We start from the raw sequence: 21,490 nt of genomic DNA on the forward strand, positions 1-21,490 counted from the left end.
TTTAAAAAGTCATGTTCTACTACTGTGCGTGTCATTTACCCCTCCCCCAGCATTGGTAGGCAAGTGCTGTATTGTTGTTCATTTATTACTCAGCTCTCGGTCACCTTAACTACTGCTGAGGAATTGACGATTTTTTTTTTTTTTTAAAAGATTTGTTTTTTGACATACACAGTGCTCTGCCTGCATGTATACCCACAGTCCAGAAGAGGGCATCATATGACATTATAGATGGTTGTGAGCCACCATGTGGTTGCTGGGAATTAAATTCAGGACCTCTGGAAGAGCAGTCAGTGCTCTTAACCTCTGAGCCATCTCTCCAGCCTGCATTGAATGCTTTTAAGTATAAGTTAAGTCCTATGTGAGCAGAGTGGTTTACTGTAGCAAATGTTCTTCCAAGGTACTCTGCGTTCTGGTCCTTCTTCAGGAATTTGTTCTTTATAGGTCACATCCTGCAGAAGTTGGTATGTCCAATCCTTGATTCACCTTTCTCTTTATATTCTGGCAGTCTCATCCAGTGTCATGGCTCAAAACCTATTTATATCTCTAGTCTGATCTCCCTTCAGCACTTAAGACAGTGTCAAGTCTTTCCACTCAAACTATGCTTTCCTGTCTGCTCCCCCCCCCCCCCCCCCCCCCCGCCCCAGCGGCGCTGCTGAACCATTTTCATCTGGCGCCATCCATCCAGTTGTTCATTGGCGTTATCTCTGACTTCCATGTGACACTTGTTATTCTCGGCTTTTTTCTTGTTTTAATAACATGACCAGAATCCAACCACTTCTCTCTACTGCTAATGGTCTGGTCCAAACCATCCCTACGTCCTGCTTAGGTTTCTACCGTTGTCTTCCTAATTTTCTCCTTACTTCATATCCCTTCTCAAAAGTAGCTGTTATAGCCTGAGAGACCTTACACCATCTGCGCATGCCCTCTTCTCTTGCCTCTCAGCTGCTGACTCCGCCCTCAGCTGCCTGGTGTAGGGTCTTTTTTTTTGGTTTTTCAATACAGGGTTTCTCTGTGTAGCCCTGGCTGTCCTGGAACTCACTATAGGCCAGGCTGCCCTCAAACTCGCAGATATCCACCTGCCTCTGCTTCCCAAGTGCTAGGATTAAAGGTGCCACCACACCCAGCTAAGTGTAATTTTTAAATGCCTATTTTGTTTAAAACTATACCCCTGCTTCTAGTCTCTGTCCCGTGTTCCAGTCTCTGTCCCGTGTTCCAGTCTCTGTACCTCGTCCGTTTTCTCATTCAGTGCTTGGGCCTTACTGCATACTATGTACTTGCTTGTTTTTTTTTTTTTTTTTTAATTTTATTTATGTGAAGGTGTCAGATACCCTGGAACTGGAATTACAGATGGTTGTGAGCTGCCATGTGGGTGCTGGGAATCGAACCCGGGTCCTTTGGAAGACCAGACAGTGCTCTTAACCGCTGAGCCATCTCTCCAGCCCCCTGTACTTGCTTGTTGACCATGATTGTTTACTGTTTCTTCTACCCTCAAACATACATATAATACTCTTCTGAGATAGGCATTTTATTTGTTTTGCTTATTTATGTATGTATTTTTAGATGCTGATGCTGGCTTTGAACTCGCTATGTAGTCCAGGCTAAGTAGCCCAGGCTAGTCTGAATTTGCAACCTTCTCACCTTCTCCCTCCAGTATGGGATTGTAAATATATGCTATTACAAGTGATTTTTCTTTGTACTGTGTGGCTTGTAATAGGTGCTAAGGAAGAATTTGTTAAAAGAATTAATTAAGCGTGTATCATGCAGATCCTTTCTCTGATGGATACTGCATTCTGGATACATGTAGCTTTTAGTTCTTTTTCCAGGACCTTTCAGAGAACAGAAGAGAGTGGCGTGGCCCCTGGAAGCTTGGTAGAGAGAATACTGTCAACACTGTGTGCAGCTGGAGTTACCCACTGCATATAATTAAGACCATTTAATTTATTATTTTTTTTTTAAATTTTTATTTTTTTTGGTTTTTCGAGACAGGGTCTCTCTGTGTAGCCTTGGCTGTCCTGGACTCACTTTGTAGACCAGGCTGGCCTCGAACTCACATCGATCCGCCTGCCTCTGCTTCCTGAGTGCTGGGATTAACGGTGTGCGCCACCACGCCCGGCAAGACCATTTAATTTAAAAAGTTGGTTAAAACCGAGTAAAACCGGGCGTTGGTGGCGCATGTCTTTAATCCCAGCACTTGGGAGACAGAGGCAGGACTATATCTGTGAGTTAGAGGCCAGCCTGGTTTACAGAGTGAGTTTCCAGGACAGCCGGGGCTAAAACAGAGAAACCCTGTCTTGAAAAACCAAAAAACCAAAAAACAAAACAAAACAAAACAAAAAACCCCCCAAAACACAGGACTTAAAATACTTACGTACCTTAGTCGGGTGTAGTAACATCTGCCTTTATTTAATCCCAGCAACTCAGGGGGTCTGGGTGGGGAGAAGAGGCAGATGGATCTCTGAGTTCGAGACTAGCCTGGTCTACATAGTGAGTTCCAGGACAGTAAGAGTTGTCTGCATGAGACCCTGTCTCAAAAAAACCCAAAACCCAAACTAAACCAAGACAAAAAAATTGCACATTAAATATCTGTACTTAAAGCATTTAATATTGACTGATATGTATTTCTTTTTATTTACACTAATCAGTTTTCTTAGAATAATGTTTTTCTGATTGTCCTTCCATAATTTGTATTTTAAGCACATTATCTGGGCTGGAAAGACGGCTCAGCAGTTAAGAGCATTGGCTGCTCCTTCAGAGGTCCTGAGTTCAATTCGCAGCACCTGTATGGTGGCTCATAATCATTTATAAAGAGATCTGGTGCCTCTTCAGGTGTACAGACATATATGCAGGCAGAACAATATATGTGAATAAATAAATAAATCTTTAAAAAAAAGCATTATCTGTAACCTCCAATGCTGGTTTCTATAAAATATAATGAAAATATTGATAGTAGGAAATTCTAAAAATCCTGGAGTTTTCTAATCCTTCAAAAGACGTTGGTTTTATTTTCCTACATTTAGCTTTTGGCAGGCAATAGTCCTATCTTTTTGCAAAAGAGGAAAATGCCAGTGTGTTCCGGGAGAGGTCAAGAAAGCACCATTTTCAATAGGCTTACAGTAGTAGTTCTAGGGTCTTAGCAGTTTCCAGTGCTAAGGAGAATGCCGCTTGTCCACCTGTCTGTCTTTGTTTGTTTGTTTGTTTTTCCCCCCTACTCTTTTTTTAGAGAGGGTACTGGTGTTTAAACCCAGGGACTGCAGGCTACCACTGAGCTACCAGCCCCAGCACACTTGTTTGTTTTGATCTGATTAAGTTTGTAATTACCAGTAGTTTTCTGAGATTCAGTAGGTACGTTGTGCATCAGGACTCACGTTGTGACGTTTGTTATGATGCACGCTCATTGGAACGTGTGGGGCAATTATTTACTGTTACACAGGAACCAGGTGAGTCGCCAAGTAAGCAGTAAGAAGCTGGAAGTTGAAACCTGCAGGCTTTAGGCCTCGTCACATGAAGATTGTGTGTACGTTCTTTGTCTCCCAGTTCTAATTACATGCCCTCATGTGACGAATTGGAGAGAGAGAGAGTGTGTTAAGGAGTCTGAAGGGCTAAGCCTTGATCTGGCCTCGCTGGCCAGTACTGTACCGCCTGCGCATTTCCACCCATCATGTCTTTCTTTTTTTTTTTGGAAGCAGGGTCTCTGTGTAGCCTTAGCTGTCCTGGACTTGCGTTGTAGGCAAGGCTGGCCTCGAACTCACAGCGATCCACCTGCCTCTGCCTCCTGTATGCACCACAACACCCGGCTGCTCTTTGCTTCTTTAGGCTTGTGTATATACTTTGTACCTAAGCCATATTTTGTTTTGTTTCTTTTTTCTTTTTCTCTTTCTTTTTATTTTTGATTTTTGATTTTTGATTTTTGATTTTTCAAGACAGGGTTTCTCTGTGTAGTCTTGGCTGTCCTGGAGTCACTTTGTAGACCAGGCTGGCCTTGAACTCAGAGATCCACCTGCCTCTGCCTCCCGAGTGCTGGGAACAGGCCCGGCTGTTTTGTTTCTTTTGAACTCTGTTAAGTGGGACTCTTTTTGTATGAAGTTTTTGAAACTTCCCCCTTTCCATTCAACTTTGAAGTCATGAACTTACTTTTATTGCTACACAGACTTTTGTATGATTTTTGCTTTTTGCTGAGACATGTTGTCTAGACTGACCTTGACCTCAGGACACCCCACTCCTCTTTCTCCTCAGTGCTGACTTTCTTGGCCTGGTGGTGGTGGGGCACTCCTTTAATCCCAGCATTTGGATCTCTGAGTTCTAGGCCAGCCTGGTCTATAGAGTTCCAGGCCAGCCAGAACTGTTATACAGAGAAACTGTGCTTCAAAAACCGGAGGGAGGGAAGGGAGGGAAGGGAGGAAGGGAGGGAGGGAGGGAAGGAGGGAGAGAGAGGAAGGGGGGGGAAGAGAGAGTGATTTCTCTTTGCTGGACTTTCTTGTCTCTCCTTCTTACATGTGACTGTTGGTTTTTTTGTTGGGTTATAGATGTTTCTTTTTGACTTCTAGGAGCTATTTGTATGACCTGAATACTAATTCACTGCCAATTATGTATTACAAATAGCTTTTGTTACATTAAGGTTCTGTTGTTCTTTTTATGTGGACTGTATTAAGACCAATTTCGTTTTAATTTATCATTACTTCCTTTGGTGATATAAACATTGTATCCTGAGATTGTTTTAAGCTCAAGATTATGGTGGTATTCTTGCATGTTTCTTACAAAGTTTCTATGCTGCCCCATTCTGTTCCTGAAGCTGACTTTGCAATTTCTTTCATGTGATTTATTTTCTTTCTTTCTTTCCTTCCTTCCTTCCTTCTTTCTTGCAAGCTCTGCATTGTTGAAGTTCGTAGTTTTTCAGTGCTAGGATGTGTTTATTTGCTATATTCTTCAGTAGTTCCCTACAATATAGGGTTGTTTTAAGGATTGCATTCTTTGGGTTTCTTTGTTTTTGTTTTTCGAGACAGGGTTTCTCTGTGTAGCTTTGGCTGTCCTGGAATCGTTTTGTAGACCAGACTGGCCTCAAACTCACAGAGATCTGCCTGCCTCTGCCTCCTTGAGAACTGGGTTTACAGGTATGCCCCACGGTGCCCGGTTATTATGTAGGATTTTTTAAAATCCTTTTTTAAAAGTGTGGAGTTACTTACTTTGAAATAGCAAACTCAGCCATCATATGAGATTTGTAAACATACTCAAACCAGGTTTTGTTTGCAGGTGTTTTTCCGAATTTGTCAGGACTTTTGTTAGGAAGCAGCTGTCACTGCTGGCATTTTGCTGCTTTCCCAGGGTGCTAAATGAGAACCACTTACTCTGCACCCAGCTGCTAGAGTCTTCTCACTGTCTGAGTAACCAGGATTCCCTTTAACTTCTCAGCTCTTTATGCCTTGCTTTTGTTACTTCCATTCCCCTCCCCTTGTTTCTGTTAGAGCTGTGCTGTGTTTGTGTAGACTCTCCATCACTGCTTTCTCTTAAGTTGATTGTTAGGGGGGCTGGAGCAGTGGCTCAGTGGTTAAAAGCACCTGATGTTCTCCCAGAGTTACCTGGGTTCATCTCCCAGCACCCACATGACCGCTCACAGCTGTGTGTAATTCCAGTTCCAGAGGATCTGACACCTTCACACAAAACCAGTGTACATAAAATAAGAATAAACAAATCATTTAAAAGATAAGTAGACTGCTAGGAATTTGCTTGTGGAGTGACTGAGTCAAAGTTAAAATGTAAACTGCAGACTAGATTGTAAGGTTTTAGGGAAAAGAACGAGTGAGCACTGCTGAGTTGGCCCGTCTGAGAGTATAGCTAAAGCAGAGCCACCAGGGAAGGAATTTCTTCTGTTGACGAGGGGGCACTATTTTTGTACTTAGTAATTTATCTGTGTGTGTGTGTGTACAGGTGTGTGGAGGCCAGAGAGCTTTTTGGGGTCAGTTTTCCTCTTCCATGCCCTGGGTCCTGGGGATTGAACTCGGGTTGCCTGGCTTACCTGCTGAGCCATCCTGCCAGCCCTATTTTTATTCTTTGGTTATGCCTTTCCCAGAGTTCTCCTGTGATTGCCTTAATCTTCCTCAAGCTCACATTGTGAAAGGGCTGCTTTTCTTCCCAGTGCGGGCCTTTCAGTGTTTGCCAAGACTAGTGAAAGGCGATGATGCCTTTTTGATGGTTTCACGGAATCTAGCGTATAATCTGCATTCGTTTAAAGTGTACACTGCACTGGTGAAATAATTACCATCTTACCATCCTCCAGGCACTTAATGTGTACTTCCTGTCCAAAATGTCTTTGTTTTCTTAGTAATCCCTCTTTTGTCTTGGGTGCCTAACTGAAATGAGAGGTCTTACAGTATTTGTAATTGTCTTCAATGTCACTGAGGGTGCTTTGAAAATACTTATGTAGCTGGGTGGCTGTGTTGGTTCAACCTGAAACCCTATCTCAAAAAAACAAAACACCTAAAAATAAAAAAATAAAGAGAGAGAGAGAGAGAGAGAGAGAGAGAGAGAGAGAGAGAGAGAGAAAGAGAAAGAAAGGCCAATTGGAGGTATTTTCTCAGTAGAGATTCTTTTTTTTTTTTCCCCCCCAGACAGGGTTTCTCTGTATAACAGTCCTGGCTGTCCTGGAAATCTGTTTGTAGACCAGGCTGGCCTCCAAGTCCAGTGATCCTCCTGCCTCTGCCTCTGAATGCTGGGATTAAAGGTGTGTACCACGACATCCAGCTATGTTTGAAAATTTGATTGCTTCTTTTTTTTTTTTTTTTTTAAGATTTATTTATTTTTTATTATTATGTATACAGTGCTCTGCCTGCATGTACACCTGCAGGCCAGAAGAGGGCATCAGATCACATTACAGATGGTTGTGAGCCACCATGTGGGTTCTGGGAATTGAACTCAGGACCTGTAGAAGCACAAACAGTGCTTTTGACCCTGGAGCCATCTCTCCAGCTCTTTGATTGCTTTTAATTGTTTTCCTTCCTGCCTACCTTCTTTCCTTCCTCCCCCCTTAGTATTGGTGTTATTTTTGGATGCCTTGGCCACCAGTACTAGGCATTCCTTAGCCTGGTCTAGCCTGGTCTACAGAGCTAGTTCCATGACAGTTCTTGGGTTTTTTTTTTCCTTTTTTCAGTTCGTTTTTTTTTAATGCATAGTCTCAGTTTATGTAATTGTTATGTTCAATATAAATGCCCTTTATGTGTAGCATACTGCTTATACACGAACCATTTTTCTAAAACAAAACAAAACAACTGCATTTGCCTTAAGGAAAAAAAAGCAACATTATAGTAGACATTGTAGGCTTATAGGACAGGAAGCATGGTGCCGTGGTGGTCTGTTTGGAATGTAGAATTTTTAGTCTCAGTGACCAGATTACAGATCGTTTTTCCCAGCCTTTAATAATCTTGTCAGTGTAGGCCTCCAGCTCCTGTTAACTGCCTTGTCCACTGAATAGCATGCTTGTGGGCTCATGCGTGAGCATGCACATCTTTTAAAGGTTAGCCCGCTTAGTTGCCCTCGTTCCAAGTTCTATAGTTGAGGGGTTTTACCTTCCTAGTTCGAAAACTACCTCTATTTGGGTTCATATATAGTTTTGTGTTTTTGTTGTTGTTGTTGTTTGTTTGTTTGTTTTGTTTCTTTGGCTGTGCCAATTTGTACATTTGGTGAATATGCATGAATGGGGGTGAGAACCACTTTAGTTTGTTCAGTCTTTCGTTTTCATGATTTCCCCCCAATTGCTCTTTTGGTTTTTTTCCAGACAGGGTTTCTCTGTGTTGCCCTGGCTGTGCGGGGACTCCCTTTGTAGACCAGGCTGGCTTTGAACTCAGAGAATCATCTGCCTTTGCTTCCCAGGCTTTGACTAATGCTGCCCCGCTGCCACTTGTTCTTTCAAATCATCCAGCGGATATAATTTTATTAATTGAAGTACAAAAAATTTTAAAAAGTAGGTACGTGCTTGTGTATGTGTGTGCGTGCGTGAGAGAGAGAAAGAGAGAGAGAGAGAGAGAGAGAGAGAGAGAGAGAGAAGAAAGAAGATGCAGGAACAAGTGAGCCTCCCAGTAAGAAGAAAAGAGAATTAAATTTTCTTTGATTTACTTGACATTTAATAGTATATGATAATACTGCTTAAGTCTTTCTCAATATACAGGCAAGCAAATTTTTAATATCTGATTTTTGTTTTAAAAGCATAACATACCTGAGTGTGGTGAATAACACCTATAATTCCGTATTTGGGAGTGTGAGGCCGGTCTGAGCTACCTAGGAAGGACCTTGTCTAGTGTAATAGTGCTCATTAAGAGTGACAGGTGGGACGTGGTGGTGCCTGTCTTTAATCTCAGAAGAAGAGGCAGGTAAATCTCGAGTTTGAGGCTAGCCTGGTCTACAGAGCTAGTTCCATGGCAGTTCTTTTTTTTTTTTTTTTTTTCCCCTTTTTTTAGTTCTTTTTTTTTTTTTATGCATAGTCTCAGTTTATATAATTGTTATGTTCAATATAAATGCCCTTTATGTAATTTTCTATGTCACAGTCTTAACTGTTGTGTAATGTTTCTGTAGGTATTTCACATTGAAGTAATTTGTTTTCCTGTTAAAAATAGTGAATGCCATCTCTCTGTGTGTGTTTATACACATAGACTTTTACCTGTCAAGTAGTTTGATTGGAAATCTTCTCTTTCTTTCTTTCTTTCTTTCTTTCTCTTTCAGTTTTAAAGTGACCGCTGGCCTAGAACTCACTGCAGTTTGCCTCCCTGAATGCTGGGATTAAAAATGGGGGCTACCATTCCCAAGTTTGATTGGAATTCTTAAAATTATTTTTAGATTTAAATACCTTCAGCCAGGCTGTGGTGGTGCACACCTTTAATCCCATCACTTGGGAGACAGAGGCAGGTGGATCTCTATGAGTTAGGCCAGCCTAGTCTGCAGAGTGAATTCCAGAACAAGCAGAGAAACTTTGTCTTGAAAAACAAAACAAGCCAGGTGTGGTGGTCAGTGTGGTCACAGAGGAAGATCCTGAAAGCCGTGCATAGCTGTGGAGGTATAGCTTACTCTTTTAGTTTCTGTGTCTACTGCTAAGCATTTCAGTTTTCTTTTTCCACCAGTGCCCTGGCACAGGCTGTATGTGTATGTTTCCTTTGGATATTTTAAAACACAACAGCAAAAAACCTTACAAAGCACTGATCTTTAAAAGCATTTTACTTTCCTGTAGCTAATCTAGGCAGACACAGCAAAGTGTGTTTAAATTGACTTATAAACTAGATGACTTAGTACAAAGGAGCAATCCTAAACAGCACAGTGGTCCTCAACATTTAATACTGGGTCCTTTATTACAGTTCCTCATGTGTGATCACCAATCATAAAACTATTGCTGCTTCATAAGTGTAGTTTTGCTACTGTTATGAATCCTAATGAAAATATCTGTGTTTTCTGTTGGTCTTAGGCGACCCTGGTGAAAGAGTTGGTTGAGCCCCAGCCCCCAGGGGTTCGAGACCCATAGGTTTAGAACTGCTGGGTTAGCATGTGTTTCCTTTCCCCCTTGAAGTTGTGAAAACTTACCTTAGAAATTTCTTGTGGAAAAGTGAACTTTAGTCAAAAAGAAAAATCTTGTGCCCATTGAACTGTTGGTTTTCAGATACTGTTTCAATTTTAGATTTGGGTTATTGCTGATACAACTTGAAAGGCAGTGAGTGCATGGTGGCTCACACCTTTAATCCCAGCGCTTGAGAGGCAGAGGCAGAGGCAGAGGCAGGTGGAGCTCTGTGAGTTTGAGGTCAACCTGGTCTAAAAGGTGAGTCCAGGCCAGCTAGGGCTACACACAGAAACCCTGTCTCAAAAAATGAAACAAAATGCTCTGTGTTTCAAAATGAGCTATAATTTAATTGAAAGACAAAGTTGATTTTAATACGCTTAAAGCTGCTTATGATTAGCATATACAGTTATATTGTTTGGTTTAGTAATTTACATAGATGAATATCTCTTTTACTAATGTATATATATTTATTCAGAGATAGGATCTCATGTAGCTCATGTTGGGTTTCGACTCTTTTTTTTTTTTTTTTTTCCCCCTTCAAGACAGGGTTTCTCTGTGTAGCCCTGGCTGTCCTGGACTCGCTTTGTAGACCAGGCTGGCCTCGAACTCACAGAGATCCACCTGCCTCTGCTTCCTGAGTGCTGGGATTAAAGGCGTGCGCCACCACCGCCCGATCTAAAAGCTTGTGACTTTTAATGACTAAAGTTGTTGGTAATTGTTAATATACAACTTTATTTTCACATGTAGTAAGTAGTATATATTAACATTATATACTTAAAGGGGGAAGTAAGTGTTAAAATAAGTACCAAACGTGAAGCTGGAGGTAGGGTTTATGGTAGAGTGTGTCTGGGGTGCTCTGGGTTCCCTTCCTGACAGTATTCCTTCTGACTCCATCTTTTACCCCCTACCCTGCCAGAAAAAGGGAGCACAGTGGAGATGAACCTGCCTTTTTCAGGGCCTTTTCATGAGGTTTGAAAAGGGAAGGACATGCTACACTTTTTAGTTAGCGCCTGTTTCCCTTCATAGCGTAGTTTCCATGTTTGGAACAGCAGCTTGTCTGGGCTGTTGGTAAATTGGATTAGGTCTGACATGCTGACTGTCAGGGCTTTATACGTTTGTCTGTTTTTATGATTGACTGTGGTTTTCCTTGTCTCTCGTGCCTCTCCTTCCTAGATCTTACAGGCTCACGTTGAGAAAAGCACCATGGAGCTGTACGAGTCGGCGTACTTTGTGGTCCTTATCCCCTCAGTGGTGATCACCGCCATTTTCCTCTTCTTCTGGCTTTTCATGAAGGAAACGTTATATGATGAAGTTCTTGCCAAACAGAAAAGGGAACAAAAGCTGATTTCTACAAAAACAGATAAAAAGAAGGCAGAAAAGAAAAAGAATAAGAAGAAAGAGACCCAGAATGGAACCCTTCATGAATCTGATTCTGAGAATGTACCTCGGGACTTTAAATTGTTGGATGTGTCGTCCATGGAGGATGAGCAGTTTGTACCTGCTGCACTGAACATGGTGGAAACTTCCAGCAGTGTTAGGGAAAGGAAGAAGAAGGAGAAGAAACAAAAGCTGCCTCTGGAGGAGCATGTCGTCAAAGACGGTGATGCAGCCAAGGCTCCCGGCAGCAGAGGGGAACCCGTCCTCCTTACAAAGCAGCCGGCCCCACCTGCCGAAGCTGCTGCCCTGAAGAAGAAAGCGGGACAGAAGAAGTCTAAAAACGGAAGTGGTACATAGTCTTTTTAACTCATTCTATGATTGTATGTACTGAGTCTGAAACAGATTGTTCACCTCACTGTGTGCTCTTGTTAACATGAATTGCCGATAGAAATTAGCTTTAAAACGTCACCTGTAACTACATAGAAGACTCCTTGGGAATTTATACTTTGGTTTCAGGGCTTGTAGTCATTGACAGCGATATCTTAGCAGACACTTTGTAATCAGTGTGATAGGACTTGAAAAGGTGAAATATTGTTTCTCACTTTTGGTTCAGTTTGTTTGTTTGTTTGTTTGTTTTTTGGTTTTTCGAGACAGGGTTTCTCTGTGTAGCCTTGGCCATCCTGGACTCACTTTGTAGACCAAGCTGGCCTCGAACTCACAGCGATCCACCTGCCTCTGCCTCCCGAGTGCTGGGATTAAAGGCGTGCGCCACCACGCCCGGCTTTGGTTCAGTTTTTAAACATTTGCATATCTGGGTCTTCAAGATGAATCACACGCCAGCTGTAGACAATAGCAGAAAAAGCTCAGGTGGTCTTGGTATCAGGACTTCCCAGGTGGGCCACTGGGAGCATGCAGTGCTATTAATTTTAAAGCTTGATATAGTGCTGGCTAGTTGTGACTGTGTATGTAACATATATATATTTGTGTGTATATGTATATATACACATATCCATACATATAAATGTATGCACATATATGTATATATATAATATAACAAATGTTAGATTGAAAATACTTGAAAAAGGATTGTGTCTATGAAAATATTTGAAAGAGTGTCTGTTTTCAATATAGACAGTCTTTTAAAATTGTCATTATTTCCTTGACAATACAACAGGACAACTGTTTACATAACATACACTTTGTATCGTGTATTGTGAGTAGTCTAGAGATGTTTAAAGAATGCAGAAGTATGGCTTCTATTTAAGTACAGTGTCATTTTCTGTAAGGGAGTTGAACACTCTGGTTTTGGTATTGGTGCTTTCTAGAACCTGCTTCCCTCATGGGTGTCAGAGGGCGACCTTGAAAAGTTTCTGAGGAATGGCAAGTGATGTGTGGAGCTGCAGAGAGTTGGCATTCTATGAGGGGCTGAAATCTCTCGTGTGTCATTATTTATGGTGTTAATGGCTGTGTTGGACTTGGAAGGCACTGCACACCTCAGGAAGGAGAATGTGTAACCCAGTGACAACATGTGACTTAGGTAGAAGTGTGGAAGAAATAATGTAGGAGAGATACAGAAGCCAAAGCAATAGCAATTCATGGAATTTGCAGGTAAAGGGTTTACGGAGGAGGCAGTACCTAAGCTGTCTTCAGGGCTGAGTCATTTTACCAAGTAAATACGGAGTCTTACCCAACCCTGACAGACAGCTACTTGTCAGGGCACATGTGGCTACAGAGTATTAGTAACAGTGCAGCAAGAAAGCTGAAAAGATCACGGTGCCTAGGTCACGGCGCTTCTTGTAAGCCACCCGGGAAGTGCGGCTTCATTCGATTAATTACTGTTAGAGCTTTTCAGTCAGGTTAATACCGCCAGTTTTAACATTTTGCTTTCTGCCTGCCTTCCTGCCTGCCGGTCTGTCTGTCATGTCACTCTATCAATTTATTCAGTACACAGAATTAAGTAGGGGAACAATGAGTTGAGGGATGTTAGATTGCATTTGATTTACACACACACACACACACACACACACACACACACACACACACACACGGGATTTGACTTTATTTTATGTGTACATGTATGTGAATATTTGCCTGCAGCCTGTTTGTGAGGCACTTGCATTCCTGGTTCCCTCAGAAGCTAGAAGAGGGTGTCAGATTTCCCAGAACTGGAGTTAGACATGACTGAGCCACCGTGTGGGTCGTGGGGCCTGAACCCAGGTTCTTTGCTAGAGCAGAAAGTGCTCATCCCTGATGAGCCATCTCTCCAGCCCCTGATTAGATTTTTGTCTTAGAAAAGTTCTTGGGCAGAATTTATAAGGACAGATTCCATTGGACGTTTTCACACAGTCCAAAAGATTGTTTGGACAGTGTCTCAGTCAGGTCGTGGGGCCAGAATGTTGTAGTGCCAAAAGGAAAGAAAGTAGAGAGGTGCACAAATTAAGAACAACACGACCAATCTCACGGGAAGGTAGGATCAGAGCTGTTGGGACTCTAACTTAGATGACGTTTGGCGTACTGCAGTTTGTGAGCTAACTCATCCTGACTTGGGCTGCTGAGAATAGATCTTACAGTTTAAGTGACTGGGGGTGTGGGTGGGGGAATCAAAGAAAAATAATACTTGGAGAAATGCAGAAACTATCCGTTAGGCTTCAGTGTTCATAAAGTTATTTTTGAGTACAGTCACTTCTAAATATCTGTAACTAGTTTTCAGTGGTCCGTCGTGAGCGTTTATGGTTGTGGCAGAGCAGGGAGTGGCCTTTATACTCTGGCCCTGACAGAAAGGTTTTCCAATCTGTGATAAGCACATGGCATGTCAGCACCGAGCTAAGGAATGGTGGAGAGACTGACTGTGGGGCAAGAAGAGAGGCTTTCAGTTTGTGTTTCAGGTGCTTGTGTTTGTCTTCGTATAGAGAGCAGCAGCTGAGGGTGCAGCCGTCTCCGTAAGTGTGAGGGCTGAGTGGAAAGCAGGCAGTCACTGAAGTCGTGGGTTGAGTGGAAAGCAGGCACTCGCTGAAGTCGTGGGTGGAGCCGTTTGCTGTGAAGAATGCCAGCATGTGAGGTGCTCCTTCAAAGCAGTTCAGAAATGAAACTCCAAAAGAAAATGATGGCAGCTGAAGGTTTTCTTTTGTGTTTTGAGACATAATTTCTGTGTTACAGCCCTGGCTGTCCTGGAACTTGCTTTGCATACCTGGTTGGCCTTGTACTCACAGAGACCCGCCTTCTTCTGCCTCCTAGTGCCACCAGGCCCGGCTGAAGTGCTTTTTTTGTTGTTGTTGTTTGTTTGTTTTGTTTTTATTGCAGTGCATTGGGACAGATTTCAGTTAGCCCCTTGGAGTGAGGAAGTAGTGAAGAAGTAGCTGCAGTTAGTGGTCCATAGAAAGGACGTGCGGGTCGGTTTTGTCCGTCTGGAAGGGCGAGGACATGGAAGGCGAGAATACAGCAGTACGGAAGCTGTTAGTCCTTAAGCTCTTAGGTGACCATACTGCGGCCGGGAGTGGCTCTGAGACGGGAGAAGACGGCCAACTCCATTCAAGATTTGATGGTGTGGAGTAAGAAAGCCAGAATGAAACGTTTTTGGTGACAGAGATTAAATGCACAACTAAGCTTTTTGTACTAAAGCATTCTATGAATTATTTACTCATGTCTTTTTTTTCTGGTGAGTTCATTGTTTGCTATGGTCATTTTTCCCTCAATTATGTTTTATAAAGATGACCAAGATAAAAAGGTGGAAATGCTGATGGCACCTTCAAAAAAGCAGGAAGCATCACTGTTCCATCAAGACACTAAGCAAGACGGTGGACCAGGGAAGAAGCAGAAGAGTTTGTCAAAGAAGCAGAAGACAGAGAATGGTGAGACGTGTAGACAGGCTCTCATGGACACTGATTCTGGAGGGTGTGGAGGGGCTGCAGCTCTGGAGAGCACACATGCTTGTGAACTGTAAACAAAAGTCTAAAATTCCCTTCAACCTTGTAGTTGCCTTGCTTTAACAGACCTGCTGAGAATGTGTGTGTTTAAATCTGTAACTTTTTTTTTTTTCTGAGACACGGTTTCTCTGTGTAATATCCCTGGCTGTCCTGGAACTCTCTTTGTAGACCAGGCTGACCTTGAACTCAAAGTGTATGTGGTACCATACCTGGCTAAATCTATAATTTTAAAAGGGCAGAATGTTTATAAATATTCATAGTCTTGAAAAATAGCAAGCCTATACAAGCTATATAGAATAAATTTTTTTTCAAATATTTATACCTAAAGATTTCCCAAATATTTCTTTTTTATTATAATTATTATTCATTAATTGGACACACTAATAGTTTTTTTAAAAATAAATTTTTATTTTACTTTACTTTTGGTTTTTTGAGACATGATTTCTCTATGTAACAGACCTGGCTGTCCTGGAATTGCTTTGTAGACCAGTCTGGCCTGGAACTCACATTGATTCACCTGCCTCTGCCTCCCCAGTGCTGGGATTAAAGGTGTGTACTACCATATCTGGTGTAAAATAAAAATTTAAAAGTTACTTATTTTGAGTTTGTCTCATGATGCGCAGACTGCATTCTAACACACCATGTAGTTAAAGATAACTTTGGACTTCTGATTTTCCTGGCTCCAACTTCTCAGTGCTAGGTATAGGTGCGAGCCACCAAGCTTGGTCACTCCAGATTTTATGTGGTGCTGAGGATTGATCCAGGGCTGTCCGTATGCTGGATGAGCACTCTACGAACTTAGCTACATTTCCAGCTCCAGTAATGCTTTTAATGTGACATGTTCAATGAGAAATTTCTGTTTGTGTGTGAGCGTGTGTGTGTGTGTGTGTGTGTCTGAGCGTGTGTGTGTGTGTGAGCATGTGTGTGTGTGTCTGAGCGTGTGTGTGTGTGTGTGTGTCTGAGCGTGTGTGTGTGTGTGTGTGTGTGTGTGTGTGTGTGTGTGTCTGAGTGTGTGTGTGTGTGTTGTGGTGTCCATTTGATCATACCCATCTCTCTACCATCCTTCCTTGTCTTAAGGCCTCTCCTTGTCCCCTGGTCTCAGTTGTGCTTCTACTTTTAAGTTAGTTTTAAAAGTTTTTACAGTTGAGGTAATATATACAATATTCATGCTTTTTAATACCATTTTGAACATTCTAATTCACATTTGTTAGACCTAGCATTCCTCTGTATTTCTTAGACTTAGCATGATCCTACGTTTCTTACTATTTCCTCCATAAAATTTGCATGTGTTTATGGCAAGTATCTAGTTAAACGTGACAGAGCAATCTTACATGTCAGGGTTTTTCAGGGGAAGCTTGACTGGAGTGTAAGTTTGTTGGAGAATAGACAGCAATGCTTTAAAACAGTGCTGGGCTGTCATATTGCCTAGTGCTAGAAAGCTTAACTTGGAAAAGAAATGGTGAATTTTATTTACTTTAAAATTATGATGTGTCAAACATAAGTTATGAGACAGTATTAGCTGCATATATTTTAAACTTTTAAAGTTTACCAGCTTTTAACTCTAACCCTAACCCTAACCTTACCAACTTTAAGTAAGATGTAGGAATTATTAACATGAAAGTCCTTGTGGGAAAGCTGTACAGGATCAAACCCAGGGCCTTATGCGTGCTAGGTAAGCAAGTGCGTCACGCTGAGCTGCTAGGTCAGTAAGTGCGTCACCGCTGAGCTGCGTCCTCACGTCCGAAAGTTTGGATGTAAAGGAATGTAGTGAGATTTTCATCTGGTACAGATGTGTTATTTGCTATCTCTAAAACAAGGTATTTTCAGGCCACCCTCCATTTATTTATTTATTATTTATTTTGAGGACAAGGCCTCTCTGCATCGGCTGTCCTGGTACTCAATCTGTAGACCGTGCTGGCCTCAAACTCACAGATCCACCTGTCTCTGCCTCCTGAGAGCTGGGGTTAAAGGTGTGTGCCACCATATCCGGCCCTTCTCTGATCTTGATAAGCATCGTAAGATGTGCTGTAGAAAGAAAGGCGTTACTATTAAAGTGAGAAGTTATCTGCAAGCCAAATGACTGATTTTTTTACTTAGCATAGGAAAGAAACTGAATTTAAAACGACGACTTGAGGGATTTCTGTGGCGTGCAGAAAGCTGTGGCTTTGGCCCTTGGCACCGCTGGCTGGGTGTGGAGGCAGAGGCCTGGGGCGGCAGAAGTTTAGAGTCGTCTTGGGTTGTGTAATGAGTTTAGTGCCACTTAGGAGAGTAAGTCAACATCGCCACCAATAAACATGAGCGCCCTAAGAGTAGTGGTGAGGTGGGACAGCTCACCTCTGCTCAGATAAAGAAACGGCTTGCTATTGCAGCACGCCTGTAATCTCATCTCTCAGAAGGCACGAGGGTCATGGTTCCCCTGGGGTGCTAGTGAGCTCTCATCTCAGAAACAGAAGACAACTTGAGAAGATTAAACAAAAGTTAGCTAACGGATAGGTGTAAGACGTCTCCAACGCTGTTGGAGAAGACACACTGCCCACTTAAGGTGACTCGAATGATCTAGGAATGCCAGACAGGTACTTGAGAAGTCACGCTAAGTGATGAGGTGGGACTTGGAAACTAAATTGAGGTAAGAAGAGATTTTAGAGTCACGGCTTCAATAATTAAATTTAAGTGCACCTGTATATTGTTTAATTGCTTTGTTTTAACAACTCACTACTTATTCTTGTGTTATTTGAATTGCAGTCTCGGTGGATGAGCCCCTTATTCATGCAGCTACCTACATTCCCTTGGTGGAAAATGCTAACTCAAATCTTGTGATGGATACGAGAGAAATTACAGATATGCTTAAGCCTGATCATGTAGAGGGGATCCAGAAACCTGGAGCTAAGAAGCTGAAGGTTGAAACTGACAAAGGTAGTGATCTTTAAAATTATGATTTTGAGTCATGGACTGGTGCACATTTTCTCATAAGATCAAGGTATTGAAAAGATGAGCAAACATTCTCAAAGTAAAAGTCTTCCTGGTAGTCTTCCTGGAAGTCCTCTGTTCAGGGCTTAACTTTAGACACGTGACCATCTTTTGCTTGAGAAATTTTTATGCAATCCTGGCTATATGAAACTGGCATGCCGACAAAACGTTTATTGTTAATAAGTCAAAGGAATTTGTTTCAAAACAGTTCTTTAGTATACATAATAATTTTACCATTTGTTAAACTTGAAAGCAAATTTGCTTTCTAATGAGATGGATGGGCTTCTTTATTTTTACGTAAGGAACTCAATGCAAGTGTTTTGTATTGCAGGACATCTGCATTTTTCTAAGTTGGCTGATATTTTGATTTTAAAATCCTCTGTGCTGAAAATGTTGCTTCATATAAAGATGTAGGACAAAATGGTTAGAAGTATGTTGATGGCCATTTCAGAAATTATTGGTAATTCTGACTTAATCCTAAACCAAAATCCACTTAGCATTAAAAAAAAAAAAAAAAAACAGGCTGGAGAGATGCTCAGAGGTTAAGAGCACTGGCTACTCTTCCAAAGTCCCGAGTTCAATTCTAAGCAACCATATGGTGGCTCATAACCATCTATAATGAGATCTGGAGCCCTCTTCTGGCATGCAGGGGCACATGCAGGCAGACCACTGTATACATAATAAATAAATAAATAACAAATCTTTAAAAAAAAAAAAAATTATGCAGTCCAGAAATAAACTATGTTGCTGCTTCCATGCTCAGGACTGACAGTAAGTAACAACCAGTCCACCATTTTCTGTCATTAAACCATTGTTTCTTTGAGAGCACAGGAGTGCCTATGTGCTTTAAAGACATGCAGACAGTGATTTTCAGACACTGTGCTGTTTTTTGTTTTTTTCATTTGTTTGTTTTTTGCAATTGGATGCAATCTATGGCCATTTAAGAAGAGGGGTCCTCAGTAGAGGAAATGCATCCTCCACCAGATTGTCTAGTAGGGGAGTCAACATGTCCTGTTCTTTTCTTTTCTTTTCTTTTCTTTTCTCTTCCTTCCTTCCTTTTCCCCCGAGACAGGGTTTCTCTGTGTAGCCCTGGCTGTCCTGGACTCGCTTTGTAGACCAGGCTGGGCTCGAACTCACAGTGATCCACCTGCCTCTGCCTCCCAGAGTGCTGGGATTAAAGGTGTGCGCCACCATGCCTGGCTAATGGATCATTTTCTTAATGGATGTGGGCAGGCCCAGCTTTCTGTGGGCAGTGACACCCTGGCAGGTAATCCTGAGTTTAAGAACGCAGGCTGAGCAAGCCACGGGGAACAAGCCAGCAGGCAGCGTTTCTCTTGACTTCTTCAGTGATAGACTGTGCTAGAGGAAGTAGAAGCCAGAAAAGGGTATGTGATCTTCAGGAACTGAAGTCACTGATGGCTGAGTCTGCATGTGGGTGGTAGAAATTGAGTGTGGGTTCTTTGGAAGAGTAGCCAGTGATTTTAACTACTGAGCCATCTCTCCAGCCCTTAAATAGACTGTTTTAGCTGGGCACATTCCTATATTTCATAATACTTTGGAGAGTGAGAAAGAGGATTCTAAGTTTAAGACCAGTTGGGGCCACATAAAGAGACACTGTCTCACTGTAAACTTAAGAACAGTTTTAAGTTCAAGTTCCTATCAAAATTGAGGAGAAAATGCAGAGTTTTCATTTACCCCTTTATTTCACACATGCACATGATTGTCTTTTTTTTTTTTTTAATATTTATTTATTTATTATGTATACAGATTTTGTTATAGATGGTTGTGAGCCAACATGTGGTTGCTGGGAATTGAACTCATGACCTTTGGAAGGGCAGTCAGTGCTCTTACCCTCTGAGCCATCTCTCCAGCCCCTCATGATTGTCTTTTAAAACATGCAGTACAGCTAACACGTGAAAGGCTCAGGCTGGTTGCTTTGGGTGTGTGGGGGTAGAAGTTCCTTGAAGAAAGCGAATTTGTTTCTTAATGGTGAATTAGACTAGGTGGATCCAAGAGGTGTTTTATGAATGCATTGTTCTAATGTCAGAACTGCTTGTACGTATTTGATCTTTTTAGAGAAGACTGTAGTATTATAATTATCCTAGACTTATTTGTCACCTGTGTGGTTTGGTTTACAATGGCAGGATTATTAAACTAAGATGAGGATTTTATGAATATACCTGGTGCAGGTGCTAGCATATACTAAATGCTTAAATGTTTTTAAACCCGAGGGCAGGACTAATGAGATGCTTTAGGTAAAGGCATTTGCTGCCAAGCTCGTGACTTAGGACTCACGGCAGGAGAGAGCCATCTCAGGGAAGTTGTCCTCTGAATTTCACATGTATGTTTTCTTCCCAAATAAGCAAACAAACATAAATAAATGGAATAAAAAATATACACACGTAGTTAAGCTAATACTCTTCAGTCTGGGAAAAGTTAGCTAATGTAATTTTTCCATGGTACAGATGTTAAGCATGTTTTTTCCTTCTTGACTAAAGTATCTATTATTACGTGACTTGAAAAGTCTGTTTCCTTGTGGTTATTGACTTTCTGGGTCAGGGATGTTTTTTTTAACCTTTGGCCAAATCATTGTTTGTGTCTTTAATGCTGACTTTATTCTCCTTTTGTTTTTTAATTAAGAAAATGCTGAAGTGAAATTTAAAGATTTCCTTCTGTCCTTGAAGACCATGATGTTTTCTGAGGATGAGGCTCTTTGTGTGGTCGACCTGCTGAAGGAGAGGTCTGGTGTGATGAAAGACGCTTTGAAGAAGGTGTGCAGCTTTTTGATCATGGGCCCAGTTGTGAACAGTTTTAAAGGTTACCAAGTGGGACGCGCTGTAGGAATTATTCATATTCCTGTTCTTACTACCCTTATAGCCATGTCTGAGTGACCTGGAATACCTGAGAAGTCATTTCATATATCCATGCTAATTTATGCACTTGTTTAGTCAACCGTTCTTTGAGTCATCTGCTTTGAAAAAAGCCAATTGTTTAAAATAAGGCAAGATGAGTTTTTTATGGCTTGACAGTCTTCGTTCTGGGTGGGTAATGGTGAATTTGCCCGATGCCTTCCTTGGGGTTGTTCAGGCAGTGAGCCCTTTCGTTCCACTGGGGCCTCCATGGAGGGCACTGCCCCCTCTGTGCTTCCTCTGCCCTTACTATAGTAAAGTTGCTGCAGTTGTTGTTGTTTTGTTTTCTCCTTTCTTTCATATAGCCTTTATGACTGATTCCATGAAAGTTCTTGCCTGAAACTTTGCGTTTGTTCCTCATGTCAAATGGGACAATCTGGTTTGTTTTGGTTTTTCGAGACAGGGTTTCTCAGTGTAGCCTTGCCTGTCCTGTTCTCGCTTTGTAGACCAGGCTGGCCTCGAACTCACATCGATTGCCTGCCTCTGCCTCCTGAGTGCTGGGATTAAAGGCGAGCGCCTCCACACCCAGCTTTGTGTTATATTTTTTCTCATTTTGGAATGGCGTCTGTTGACATCAGGGAACATCTTGGCATGTTGTGACACAAATGTTGAGCACTGTGTTTGATCTTCACCTCGCTGCTGGTCTTCCCTGTAATGTGCTTTGTGATTACACATGACTACTTACTGGTGAGAGGTCACATGGTTCCATAGTGCCCTGACCTTCTGGAGAGTAAGGAGGGGAATCACTGCTTCTGACTTTGGGCGTATGAGTGTTAGATCTATAT

At 41.9% G+C, this 21,490-nt stretch overlaps 1 protein-coding gene across 1 annotated transcript in view; it reads left to right on the forward strand.

Annotated features, from left to right (window-relative positions):
- Ktn1 (kinectin 1) overlaps positions 1 to 21,490 on the forward strand; it is a 90,674-nt gene that overhangs the window by 5,074 nt on the left and 64,110 nt on the right. The window contains exons 2-5 of the mRNA XM_051142958.1: positions 10,703 to 11,255; positions 14,614 to 14,754; positions 17,572 to 17,742; positions 20,437 to 20,567. Coding sequence (XP_050998915.1) covers positions 10,733 to 11,255; positions 14,614 to 14,754; positions 17,572 to 17,742; positions 20,437 to 20,567 — 966 coding nt within the window. The 5' untranslated portion in view covers positions 10,703 to 10,732. The remainder of the gene's footprint in view (positions 1 to 10,702; positions 11,256 to 14,613; positions 14,755 to 17,571; positions 17,743 to 20,436; positions 20,568 to 21,490) is intronic.

The sequence above is a fragment of the Acomys russatus genome, chromosome 3 (assembly GCF_903995435.1).
Source record: "Acomys russatus chromosome 3, mAcoRus1.1, whole genome shotgun sequence".
Lineage (NCBI taxonomy): Eukaryota > Metazoa > Chordata > Mammalia > Rodentia > Muridae > Acomys > Acomys russatus.